Consider the following 14,463-nt stretch of genomic DNA (forward strand, 5'->3'; position numbering starts at 1 on the left):
GTCTGGCAACAAGCTTCTTGTACATTTTCAGTCTATCTTTTCCTGCAGTTGCATAGCAACACAGGCGAGCATGGGTGTGGTGACAGGGAGACAAACCAGCACGCTCTTTGGCCCTGTTTACACCTGGTATTAAGATGCATTTTGTTTGATTGGATCACAAGTGAGCAATGGAGACACATTCCTGTTCACGCCTGGTGTTTTAATCCATTTCTTTTGTCCACTTTTGTCCTTATTTCCTGGAGGGGAGGGTCTATGGGCAGGTAAATGATTGAATATATTTTTATAAATTTCGATCAAATGAAATAAGCTTGCGCAATTTTAAAGGAAACAAAGAGGAAAAAACATAATGTAAGCAGCAACTTTCGTTTCTGCACTGACAGCCGCAAGACCGCAATGAATGTGTGTGACTGCATGTTATAAATCAGGAATGGTGAGAGAATATTGTGCTTGGTACGTTTTTCACCTTTAAAAAGTTCAGCCGGCAAATTTTAAATCCAATCTGGCTAGCATGTTTCCCATCTTTACGAGTAAGGTTAGTAGGCAGACAGTAAGTGGTCGTTTGTGGCTGCATTTGAGCGTGTTTGACCACAGGAATGTCTACACCATGACAGCAAAACGGTCGACTACCTAGTTTTCGACTACCTCTGGAAATGGTCAAAAGTAGAGAGGCTTAAAGCGTTTTAGACCGTTTACACCTTTAGCAACGTCCACTTTTGATCCAATCGATAAAAACACTTAAAGGTAATTTAAAGGTTCACCCAAAAATGAAAATGATGTCATTAACTCCTCAACCTAATGTCGTTCCACACCCGTAAGACCTCCGTTCCTCTTCAGAACACAGTTTAAGATATTTTATATTTAGTCCGAGATTCTGTCTCTCCATTGAAAACGTATGCACAGTATATTGTCCATGTCCAGAAAGGGAATAAAAACATCATCAGAGTAGTCCATATGTGACATCTGTGGGTTAATTAGAATCTCTTGAAGCATCAAAAATACATTTTGTCCAAAAATAACAAAAACTATGACTACAATCAAATATTCAAACGGTTATGAATCAGCTTATCGATTCAGAATTTGGACTGCCAATGTCATGTGATTTCAGCAGTTTGGCAGTTTGACACGCGATCTGAATCATGAATCAATACGCTGATTCATGACCGTTCTAATCTTTGTTTGAGGTTTGAAAACCAACCAGGAAGAGAAGACAATGCTGAATAAAGTCGTAGTTTTTGATATTTTGGGACCAAAATGTATTTTTGATGCTTCGAGAGATTCTAACTAACCCACAGATGTCACATATGAGCCCCTTTCACACTGCGATTCCGGCAAATGCACGGATAATGCGACCCGGCATTTGTCCACGGGCCGCTAGATTTGGTCCAGTCACACTGCCAGCGAAATACCGTAATATGTGCGCTTTCACACACAACCCGTAACGGTCCCGGATCGAGTTGACACGTGACATCCGAATGTGACGTATAATGGCGAGCGATCTCAGCTTCAGATGAGCGATCCGCTTCAGCGCGGATAGTAAGGAGCTCCGTGGTCTCGACTCGTGTCCAGTATGCGCACATTTCTGCTTGTTTAATTTTAGTTTCTTTTGTATACAAACACTCTCTGCATTTAAAACACCGACTAACGTTACCTCTTCTGGCACTGCAGGGTTGTATTATTGAAAAAACAAGCTCTATAGGAGTCGCACAATAACTACGTAGCCTACACGTTGCGGCATTAGTTTTGGCTTTTGTTCACACAGCGCTCATCCCGGGTCGAATCCCGCAATGTTACTAGGACCTCGACCCGGGTTCAATTTGGTAATCAATGCCAGGACGTGGTTGCTTTCACACAGAAGGCGACCCGGCAATGTTCCAGCAATGTTCCGGGAATATTGCGGGTCCGACGTGCAGTGTGAAAGGGGCTATGGACTACTTTGATTATGTTTTTATTCCCTTTCTGGTCCTTCTGGAAAGGGACAGTATACTGTGCATATTTTCAATGGAGAGACAGAATCTCTCAGACTAAATATAAAATATCTTAAACTGTGTTCTGAAGATGAACGGAGGTCTTACGGGTGTGGAACAACATTAGAGTCATTAATGACATAATTAAAAAATTTGGATTAACAAGTGGACGGTGCTAAAGGTGTAAACGGTCTAAAACGGTTTAAAGGGTTAGTTCATCCAAAAATGAAATGTATGTCATTAAAGGGGTACTTCAGCACTGGGAAGATTAATCTGTATTTAAACTGGGTCATCAATGTAGTAGAAATGTGAAATTATTTTTGAATTTGGTGCCTTCTAGACTGAGAAAAAAAAAGAAAGTGTATTTTTGTCTCATGGGGATGAAAGACTACAACTCCCAGAATGCTTCGCTGCCCTGTGAGGCCATTCCCAAAGGCACCAACTGGATTACTGTGACTGAGTTGGAGAAGACACTACAATTAAAAACTGAACGTGTCTGTTCAATATAATGAGTGAGTCACCGCGCGAGTATCACAGCACTGAGCACTAACTGCAGGAGTGAGATAAATGAGCTGAATGAGCTCTCGTGATGAGAGCTGAGGTAATCGCAACTACACTCGCGGCATACATTCACAACGCGAGTTCAGTCTGGCGCGTTTCAGTTCATGCCTTTGCAAGCTTAACTTTCATAGAAATGAATTAGAGAAGTTAAAAGACTTCCATTGCTCACCATAGCTCCGTTTAAATGAGTGCCTGCAGCTGCGAGCTGAGCTCTGAGTGTGATCTCCATCTCCCATGCGCGGGTTCAAAACATGCGGAAATGGCTCCCTCTGCTGGCTGCAGTCTTTAGCCTTTGGCCAAACATTCCACCTATGATGCAAATATCGTCAATTTGCGTCAAAGGAGGAATTTTTCCAGAAATAAAATGCATAAATCTCTTGTCTCAGGGGGATATGAGCGGGGAAAGCACAATCATTTGAATATACTCCAGGGTTTCTACTGATACAAAGCCATATGCTAATCGCTGAAGTAACCCTTTAATGACTCACCCTACTGTGGTTCCACACCCGTAAGACCTCCGTTCACAACACGTGGTGTGTAAACAAGGTACTTAATTAAGAATAGGCCATGGACTATATCAGTGCTTCCAAATGGCATCTCCAGCAAACATTGGTCCAACAGAAACGACATGTCCCTGGCCAAAAATAGTTGCGGTAGGACGGAATGAATCAGTAAACGTAACATAGAACATTTCCTAAAAATGCATTCAGATATGTGCGTTCAATTTTCAGTTTGGAACTATTTTTCAACCTGGACGTGTCGAAGGGACGTCTTTTCAACGATCATTAAACATCCAAATGTTTGCTGGGAAATTATGTGTAAACAAAGTTTCTTTCTGAGGCGAACTTCAGAAACACTCAAATTTCATGTTTTTTCCACACTGTTAAACATTTTAGTGTGAAATTACAGTATATTCCAGTTTAATAATTGCCTTACTTTCAAAGTAATTTCACCTAGTAACTAATGCTGTGTTCCAGGCAACCCGCTTTGTTTACATCAAGCTTCCACAATTCCTCTCGCAGGCAGTTTGGTGTGTCTTTACAAAGTCGTGGTTTTAATGTCTTATTACTTATGGGCTCAAAAACCTGCCTGGAACGCAGGATAACTGCACAAAAAAAGTGCAGTTGTTAAAATAAAATAAAATTTAAAAAACATGGATTTACTGAGTTGACAGTATTAGTAAACGTCTCGGGTTACGACTGTAACCCTTGTTCCCTGAGAAAGAGAATGAGACACTGCGTCGGAACGACACTTTGGAGGACACTCCCTAAATGTTTCAACGTTTCCTCAAAAGGGAACACAGTTTACTCTAAACAAACAACATCATACTGTATTTCTAGTTACCCAGAATGAATAGATACTGGAGTTTCTTGATTTGGTTTATGTTGTATTAGTGTTTTTAACAGTTATTAAGTGTCACTATTGTTGTGTTTTGTATGTTGAGTATCGATGTCTGTGCATCATTAGGTGATGCGTATAAGATAATGTAAATTAAAAAATAAATCAGTTGCTACACTATTGTGAAAGATCCATCTACAGTTATGAATGGGAAATAAGTTATTGGTAAATCTTCATGTTTAAATAAGCTAAAACAAAGTTGTCATCTAAACTATTTTATATTCTAGCTTGTCGTCATGTCATGTCGTCAAATGTTTTTGATTTAATTTGTCACATTTCTGACTTGGCTAGAACATAAATTTGAATATGCATACAATACAGAGGTTCCAAGATCCTAATCTAATGGAACACTAATCACCATTATGCCGAAGAATTACATTTATTATTACCGTGGCATGATTGAAGACAACATTATAATGTGGAATCACAGTAAAACAAGAGCAGTAAGTTACTGTAATATGAGCATCATTCTGCTGTTGATTCACAGTCATTTGTAAGAAAATGAACCATCATTGATTTCACAGTAAATTTCCGGCTACAGTAATGTATTGTAAAATAACACCCTTTAATACTGTACATATTTACAGTGCATTTATGAAGTTCAGGAAATCGTGGTCAGTTTAGCAAAGAAAAGGCATCTTCAAGAATGCAACTGTGAGCAAAATATAGCTTATACTTTATACTCATATTACTTGGTCATTCAAGTCTTTCATCTCTAATCTGCAGAGTGTGAAGTTTTCTGGAGCTGGGCGGTGGGTTGCTGAGAAGGAAGTGACAATAAAGATCAATATATGAATTACTTCATGTTTCAGATACAGCCATCGCTCGTGATGCTCATCTTCAGTCATGTGACATTCTGTTATGGATCAGTGCAATAAGATGACATCAGCAGACAGTAACATATAAGGTCAGTAAGATTTTTCTTTCAAAATAAATTAATACTTTGGTAACACTTTAGTTTAAGGTCCAATTCACATCAAATAGTTTCTTATTAGCATACATATTACTAGAACATTGGCTGTTTATTATTACTTTTAAAGCACATATTAATGCCTTATTCTGCATAACCATATTCCACATCCCTTAATCCACCCAATAAAATGTAACATATACCTTTCTAACTATTAATAAGCAGTAATGAAGAGTTTATTGAGGCAAAAGTCATAGTTAATAGTGAGAATTGATCCTAATCTAAAATGGAAACACTTTAGTTTAAGGTCCAATTCACATCAAATAGTTTCTTATTAGCATGCATATTACTAGAACATTGGCTGTTTATTATTACTTTTAAAGCACATATTAATGCCTCATTCTGCATAACCATATTCCACACATCCCTTAATCCACCCAATAAAATGTAACATATACCTTTCTAACTATTAATAAGCAGTAATTAGGAGTTTATTGAGGCAAAAGTCATAGTTAATAGTAAGAATTTATCCTAATCTAAAATGTGACCAATTCTTTATTCAGCAGTGATGCATTCAGTTGATCAAATGTGACAGTAAAGACATTTATAATGTTACAAAAGGTTTATATTCAAAATAAATGCTGCTTTAAAAAACAAAAAAACAAAAAAACCTTTAGATGAAAACCATTCATTATAGAATCCTGAAGAAAAATGATTCATGGTTTCCACAAAGATATTCAGCATCATAACTGTTTTCAACACTGATAATAATAAGAAAGGTATCTTGAGCACCGAATCAGCCTATCAGAATGATTTCTGAAGGATCACGTGACTGATGTAATGATGCTGGAAAATCCCCTTTGCTGTCACAGGAATAAATTAGATTAAAATAGAAAGCAGTTATTTAATATTTCAGTTTTTACTGTATTTTTTAACAACATAATGAAGCCTTAATGAACATAAGAGACTTCTTTCAGAAATATTTGTAAAAACCTTTAGCATTAAATTGATGTCTTATTTCTCCTTGCACGCATATTATGGCGAAGCAACATCATTTAGAAATTACTTTACAGTAATAGCACATATAAAATGTCATAAGTTGGTTAGTGATTTTAGGAGGGCAAAACAAACCAATCTGAACCTAAAATACTCTGTTTAGGCTAATATTTTTTCTGTTTCACTTCCTATTAAACATAATGCCCAAATCAGCTGTTAAAAAAGGACACATTTGGCTTGAAAAGCCATGTGATATATTAAGATATGACTATTTTAAACAATGCATTTAGAGCTGCACAAAACCATCATGCTAGTTCAGGATCACCTTTGCAACTTTTTTTTATTGCAACTGGAAGACAATACATCACAGAAACTTGATGGTAGGGTTGGAGAAAAAAACGGAACGAAAGAAAAACAAATAGATTTTGTCGTAGCAATGGACAAAGTGGTATTTACATCAATCGATAAAATTGTTGTCTTTGGCAATATGATTACAAGTCAAAGGAACTACAGAGTGCAATTACGCCTCTATATTGACATATTAGCAGGGTGCACATGCCATCAGACCGAATAATTCATTACAAACCAAATGGACTCCATTACTTTCATCTTAAACAACTCAAACACTTAACAGAATGGCAGTTAACAGGAACCTTTCCACAGAACGATCCCAAAAAAAAACCACACACACACACACACAGTGGGGAAAGAAAAAAAAAAGAAACACTTCGCCTCCTGTTAAGGTTTTTCTTTTCTTTTTTGGCTGGCTCTTGGTTTAAACGTGTTTCAGGTTCCTCTGAAAGAACTGGAAAGGAAAAGTTACGTAGTGAGTGTTGTCTTTGAACGAAGGCAGTGTATAAAGGACTCGTAGCTCTCTCGGCTACCGGTTTCCCAGTTTGAAGCACATCGAACGGAAACATGATATGACAGATGTTGATAAAGACCAGCAGACAGGGTTATAATGGGGTTGTTTCGCGTAGACGTGGGGAGGAAACGTCAAGAAATGTCTAGCTCGGTTAGGGAAAGGCATGCCGACTGGAGACATCACATTAACACTCATGGGTCAGATATAACATTCAACACGCTACAAAACATTAGGTCGAACCATTATCATCATCAGATGAGGAGGGAAGACAGTGTGACTTCATGAAACACAGCAGTGCAGTGACTGAGAATATCTTATACATGGGAACTTAAGAGAAATGCTACAACTTATTGACATGTTTAGGACTGACATATCAAGTATGCATGTGTATAGAGTCATTACAGGCTTTGGCACTGAATCCTTAAGTCGTTTACCATACGTTAAAACAAGAAAAGTGCAATTCGGCGAGGTCGTGAAAATATATACACTAGCGTTTGCACTGAGCTCTGATATCGCTTGTCTTTGTCTATAAGTGCTTAAATATATGTGTGGAGGTGTAAATATCCGTCTGACTGCCTGTACCGAGAACCGAATCAATACTGATGACTCCTGAACAGTGCTACATGTAAATACAGGACCAAAAAAAAAAAACGACTTGTACTGCAGATCCAAAGTTTCGCGGAAACAACATGGAAGACCCTGAATAAAATCACAGACGCACACCCGGATTACACGTGGAAGAAAAGCAGGCACGCAGCCGGAAGGAGCAGGGGACCGACACTCACTACGAACTTCTCCTTGAAGACACGGACATTGACGTAGCGGGTGTTCGTTAGAGGGGCGGCCGTTAGCGTGGGCCGAGACGGCCCGAGCCCGAGTCCTCGTATTGCAGAGAGAGTTTCCCAACAGTCAGTGTTTGTCCCTGAAGAAGGTAATTGTTAGGATGCCTGCTTCAACACAAAGGCGATGAGGACGACAAATCGGAAATCAAAACCGACAAAAACAACGAAAGAGACTAGGCCTATTGGCATAGAAATTAGAGGCGGTGCCTTAGTTCTCTAGGATCTATATTTATATGAAAATAATTCATGCTCCATGCTAAATACATTATTTACCTTACATGAACTTTGAATTTTTTAGTTTTAAAAAACGGTCTTCTTTTTCTTTACAGAACCCATGCAACACGATTTGGAAAATCCTGCTGGCTACATTGCTTAAATTAAGAAAGGAAAATGGTCTAGTGTTACTTTTATACAGTGTTTATCCTGACTGGATGAAATTGCTTATTACATCACGAGGGTTTCAAATAAAAAATACAAATTGGAAAACGTAAACGAACAAACACAAAACAACTCCACAGTCATTATTTTGCGCGATTAAAATACAACTGGCAGGTATTGTAGCATAAGCTAGTTTTCATTGTGCCGAAGAAGAAATATCACCATCCACTATCTCTTTAGCTGGGAAATATCACTCATTTTGATTGCTTAGGGGGGAAAAAACGTGGGCAGTTTTGAAAGACTTATTGGTAAATGTATCACATTTGCCTCCAAAAAGCTCTTTGACAAAGGCTTATGGCTTATGATTCATACAAGCCAAACGACAACTACAGACAAGAGTGTTGGACTTGAACGGCAAGAGCATCGAGGGGAAGTGACATCACAGAAACTGCTCGAGGATTGTCTTTGGCACTGCCCTGTGCTTCTAAAACATGTTATATTACAGAAGAGATTGCTAGAACATATAATTATCGCTAATTCTGGAGAGCTGCACCACAAATGAACTTTTCACTATGGCAATGGGGCTGGGCAAATTTTGCTATCACTTTTTTTTTTCTTCTTCTCCTCTCAGTCGAATTAAATATCTTAAAAAAGGGAAGGCTATGGCTTCAATCTCCGTAGATTAAAAAAAAAGGAAAACACGATAAAATAAGTGAACCAAAACAAGGAACCCTCAGTAAAATGTTACTTATAAAGATAGGAAAACAAAGTGATTGTTGATATTGCCACAAATCAGTAGAATTCACCTGATGTCCTGGAAAAAAATAGTAAATTCTATTCAAAGTGATGTTTTTTTTTTTTTTCTCTTTCTCTCTTTATAATACAGTCTGTTCGTTATTTTTGCTCTTTTTGCCCCTTTGCCGTCCGGTTGGTGATATTGTTCAAACAGGCCCTGACTCCCGCCAAATGAAGCAGGGACCCGGCCGCCTCCTTCATCTCCTCGTCGTCACTTTCCGGGGGCTTCTCTGTGCGCCTCTTTTTTAGAGGAAGAGTGTCACTGGCCACTCTCTGTTTGACTTTTGTCAAGTGTTGCCGTTTCTTGTGCTGGGCCAGAGCGAGGGCGTCCACGGACCACTCTTTGGGCTCCTTCTTGATTTTGCTCTTGTCGTCGTCCTCGGCATCGCTGCCAGTCTCGTTGGCGTGGAAGCTCACCTCGCTTCCATCGCAGTGGGCCTCGTCTCCGACGTCCGAGCTGGAAGATTTGGCGAAACTGTAGGTGTGGTCCTCCTTGGGGTCGCTGCTGACCAGTGGAGAGTTAAGGGTGGGCTCGCCGTCACTGGTGATTCTGTATTCGAGTACTGACCTGTTAACACAGACGAGAGATGCATTATTGCCACCGCACACATGCTGTTCCTGTTGTACTGTGTAAGTGCTGCGTAAAACAAATGGACTACATGCGTGTGCTGTGTAATTATTCTGTGGAGCTGCTTGTAATTATGCTACTGTAGTAATTCATTATAATAATATGTGTTACATGGACACGCCATACTGATGTTTTGCTGTTTTTTGCACAGATGGCAACAACCTCTGGAACACATGAATAAATGCATTCAATTTGTTATTGAATAAAGTGGGTAAATCAAAATCACAAAACCAGTCAAGAATATGCCGGGCCATATTTCAAAGAAGAAGAAAAAAGATTCATAAATCATGCACTACCAATCAAAAGTTTGGGGTCAGTAAGATTTTTTCACCAATTGTTCACCAAGGCTTCAATTATTTCATACAAAATGTGGTTCTCAACACACAAAAATTGCATGGAGTCTTGAGAATGTTATTGCCATTATGAAATTATATATTGGGTTAAGATTTTGCCATTATGACATGTTGGAATGGAATTCTCAATTTTATTTACATTTATTTATTTATTTTATTTATGCTATTAACACACGTTTGAACACGTAACCCAACCCCATCCCTAAACTTACCCGTTTGTGTATTATATGATTTTTATGTTTTTATTTGTGTATTATATGATAGATCATGCACACAATCACACATTTCCACTCGGAAAAAAAACGCTACGTCAGCATTGATAGTGAAATCTTTTATTGTAAAATGTAATTGGCTCTTGTGACCGATCGCGTCATGCTAAAGACTATCTTTTGAATGAGATATGAATGACTGAGTGTGTGTGTGTGTTGTGCATTCACGGAGCGGCAGGATCATCATTTCAGCGATTAAAAAATTAAGATCAACTCTGTTCTTCACATAAACATATTGTATGACTTTAGAAAACTTGAGTTAGGGGGGGGGGGGGGGGGGGGAATGCTGTTTCATGCATACTGAGCTTTTTACACTGTTAAAGACTTGGATTCCCATCCTAAACATAGACAAAGTTTCAAAAACTAATGTTGGACGTTTGATGGAGTATTTCTGTGTCAAAAATACTCCTTCCGGTTTCTCACAAGTTTCGGAGAGTTTTTTAAGAGTATGGGTCGGCTTGACGTCGATAGAGCGGAAGGTCGTTGTATGGGCCGTACGGGCTCTTCTCCCGGTAGGGCACGCGCGCGTGACTAGAGCGAGAGAGGAAATGCACGCCCATAAACACTCGCTCAGCTGCAGATCTACTCGTCCGTGAACACTTATGTCGTTATAGTCCGCGCCGCACTCCACTTTATTCCTATGGGTGACGTCGAGCGACTTCAGCGCTTCAGCACAGCATTCCGGGAAGGCAGCGCTGCATTTGAACCGATTTGAACGCAGAAATGACGGGAAGCTTCACAACATCGCTTCAGTCGCGTCGCAAAGTGGATCTCCACGGTCACTGCTGTCACAGGACTTCACCAAATCATACCAAAGAAGTGTGTTTTTGACGGAGCGGTCCCAGCGATAAAGGTTCGGTCCTGCTTTGGAAGCAGCCGGTGAGTAAAACTGCTTCAAATGTCTGTGCTGTGCTTATCGTCGCGTGAGTAAACATCAGTAAACGACACGATCGCGTGCTTCGTCATTCACATGCATTGGTGCAGCTGCACATTGTAAAGTACCCAGAAAAGCGCTATATAAACGTAAAAAAATATTGTTATTAGTATTGAAGCCTAGCCTAGAAATCTAGACGCACCCTAGCGGCAGCAAATTTAATTTGCCCGCAAGTGTGGTCTAGCAACTCTCAATTCCTATCTGAGCTGTATTCCTCAGAATCTGGACGGCCCAATCACATCGTGTAGGTAGGCTATAGAGTCGGCGGGCGGGGCCATAATGACGACGGCCGAGTTGCGTTTGCGTGCTTCTAGTAACACAGTCTTCTAGTAAACACAGAAACTGGCGAACGGCGGCGGTCTTTCGAATCAGCTCTGCCCGCGCCTCCGGAAGACTTGGAGTAAAGCTTTCCTCTGTGAAAAGAACAAAGAGCGGCACTGAAGTCATTCTTAAAAAGGGAAGATGTGTTCGGAGTTTAGCCGACCGGATACGGCGAATGTTTAATCAGTCAGCGAGCTCCCCCCCGTCGTTGCTCCGGTTGGTGTAGCGCTATCCTATCGCGTGCAGAGGGAGTTTGAAAGACAACCGTTTATCCCGCTCCTCGGACTGAGCCCTGTCTATGGTGAGTTTCCAGACCAAACATCTTGATGTGGGTCTGGCTTGTCAGGCTAATTGAAGCCTTCAGGCACCTCAAATATTAAAAACAATTATTGTAAGTATTTGTCTCTGAAATGCGCTTGAGCTTTGAAGCATCTTTTCAGCCGACCAACAACATCATTAAAAAGTTAATTAATTGGCGGTCTACAGTTTGGGTAAAATAATATAATGAAAAATTGTGAATAAAGACAGTTTAGCTATTGTGCCTCATTCTCAGAAAGAGTAATGAAGTGTATTTTCAGTGACATTATTTTGTTTTGTGCTTCTGGTCACAGTTTATACAGCAGCAGCTCTGAGTGACAAAGAACATCCAGCCACGCCTTGCAGATTTGCTGCAGAAACGCTAAAACTCCCTCTGTGGTTCGAAAAATAATCCTAAGAGCTTTTCCACTTCCTGCCTCATATGTGTATTTATGACTCATAAATTATAGCCACAACACAGCAGGCTAAAGAAACTGCTTCAATAATTAATGCCTAAATGCAGTGTCACTCATTTTAAAGAGGCTGTTTTACTCTTTGGACTGTCGCTGCACGATATAGGCATCATATAGAAACTGAGAGTCTGAGGCCCTGTGTGCTGTGCGTATGGACAAAGGAGAGCTGTTGCTGGATGCTCTTTTCATAAAAGAGGTAATCTGAGATGTTTATCTGGTCTAGACCGTTGTTTTATGCTAATAAAATAATGAATCTTACTGGGGGCAAAAACATGGTATTTTTCATAAAAAATTCAAAACGAATAAATAGGAAAATATAAAACATTATCGTCATGACAAACGAAAAAGCAATTTTCATTGGTGTGATGCAACAAATAATTATATTTATTATTTATAATTATATAATTTAGTAATTTTGTTATACTGCATTTACAGTTATTTCATTGTACAAAAAAAAAGTATATTTAAACATATATATATTTAATTCAATTCAAGATTGCTTTATTGGCATGAATGTAAAAATACAATATTGCCAAAGCAAATTACATAAATAATAATACACATTGACATAAATAATAATAATTGATGGTAATAATAAAGAAAATATTACAACACAGTATACTTTTGTTGTAAGATTACATTAATCACCTACATTAATATATATATATATATATATATATATATATATATATATATATATATATATATATATATATATATATATATATATATATATATATATATATATATATATATATATGTAATCTTAGATTTAGATTACAAAAATCAAAAATTAAATAATGAATTTATTATTTTACTTAATTACCTTAAAAGCTACTGTTTTTATTTAACTCACAAACTCCCTGAAGTTCCATCACAAACACCCCAGTCTGAGATGCCCTTATGTAATATAACGTTTTTTGTACTTCATGTTGTTGATAACAAAGAATGGAATATATTTTCTTTCTCTTTGTATTTTTATATCAGTATGGTACAAAATGATCCTATTGAAATCAATGTAATAAATGAGTTAGGTGAAAAGAAATCTAAAGGTAATAAAGTAGATAAAAATATTCAGATTGCATTACCTTAAATGTGTAATCTAATGGATTACGTTACTAACTACAATTTTTGCAACTGAATCAGTAACTGACTACAATTTGGACCATGGTGAGCATTTGTAGTTAAAAACTATATTTTTTTTTTCTCTGAAACAAATGTAATAAAATTGCAAGATTGCTGTGAGTGTGTGTTAGAAATCAGGAATGGTGAGAGAATGTTGTGCTTGGTACTTTTTTTCAAATCAAACTTAGGTCTCCAGCTGACAAAGTTTAAATCCCGTCTGACTAGTGAGCTCATTTGCCTTTAGTTAAGGGGACATACGTGTAGGGCTTGCAGTGCACAGACACCAGCATGCAGTTCCTGAGGGGCGACCCATTCCTGAGGCCTAGGCTTATGAATGTTTCACAGCAAGACAGTCTGTCCTTGTGTTCGGTCATGCCATTAAAAAAACTTAGTGTATGTGATCAATTATTCATGTCACATCACGCATGCAAGAGCGGAGCCTTATCCTAAATAAGATGGTGTGCTGATGTCTGTGAATGACCTGGCTGTTCTGCTCTAATAAAAAGCAGCCAGACTTCACAGAGCCAAAGGGAGAGATCAGATATGAACCAAGTACTGCAGTGCGAGCATGATTCTGACTGGCTGATAAACCTGTCAATCATGTAATGAGTCAGCGGAGACATGAAATGGGCTCAAAGTGACCTGGAGGAACAAGACTGACCTGACAGTGGCTGTCCTGCTGACAATGGGGTTGATGGGAAGGGGTCGGATTCCTGGGAAGAGGCCCTGGCTCATCATTCGAGCACCATTCTGAATCACTCCCTGAGGGACTGGGGAGAAAACACAGATAATGTACATCATTATATACCCATACAGTACCTGCAAGCATGTGGGAGTACAAAGACATAATGTAAACAATTCAAAAGCATCACACCATGTTTAAAGGGTTAGTTCGCCCAAAAATGAAACGTCTTTCATTAATGACACAATGTAAGCGTATGCCCACTTGCTGTCCACGTCCAGAAGGTAATGAAAACATAATCAAAGTAGTCCATATGTGACATCAGTTGGTTAGTTGGACTCTTTTGAAGCGTCGACAATACATTTTGGTCCAAAAATAACAAAAAATACGACTTTATTCAGCATTGTCTTCTCTTCCGCGTTTGTTTTCAAACCTCAAATAAAGAATCAAATGCGAATCAGCAGATTGATTCGTGATTCATATCGCCAATGTCACGTGATTTCAGCAGTTTGGCAGTTTGACACGCGAACCGAATCTTGAATCATGACCGTTTGAATCTTTATTTGAGGAACACGGAGAAGACAATGCTGAATAAAGTCGTATTTTTTGTTATTTTTGGACCAAAATGTATTGTCGACGCTTCAAAAGAGTCTATCTAACCAACTGATGTCA

At 38.7% G+C, this 14,463-nt stretch overlaps 1 protein-coding gene across 5 annotated transcripts in view; it reads right to left on the reverse strand.

Annotated features, from left to right (window-relative positions):
• Positions 1-4,335: 4,335 nt before the first annotated feature.
• The window catches only part of foxn3 (forkhead box N3), a 133,024-nt gene continuing 122,896 nt past the window's right edge, over positions 4,336-14,463 (reverse strand). For 4 of the 5 annotated variants that reach the window (XM_067455744.1, XM_067455746.1, XM_067455745.1 and 1 more), the window contains exons 5-6: positions 13,771-13,879; positions 4,336-9,277 (exon numbers count right to left, since the gene is read on the reverse strand). In XM_067455744.1, the coding sequence (XP_067311845.1) occupies positions 8,809-9,277; positions 13,771-13,879 (578 nt within the window). In that variant the 3' untranslated portion in view covers positions 4,336-8,808. The remainder of the gene's footprint in view (positions 9,278-13,770; positions 13,880-14,463) is intronic. The other variant, XM_067455743.1, reaches the window with a different exon arrangement.

The sequence above is a fragment of the Pseudorasbora parva genome, chromosome 10 (assembly GCF_024679245.1).
Source record: "Pseudorasbora parva isolate DD20220531a chromosome 10, ASM2467924v1, whole genome shotgun sequence".
Lineage (NCBI taxonomy): Eukaryota > Metazoa > Chordata > Actinopteri > Cypriniformes > Gobionidae > Pseudorasbora > Pseudorasbora parva.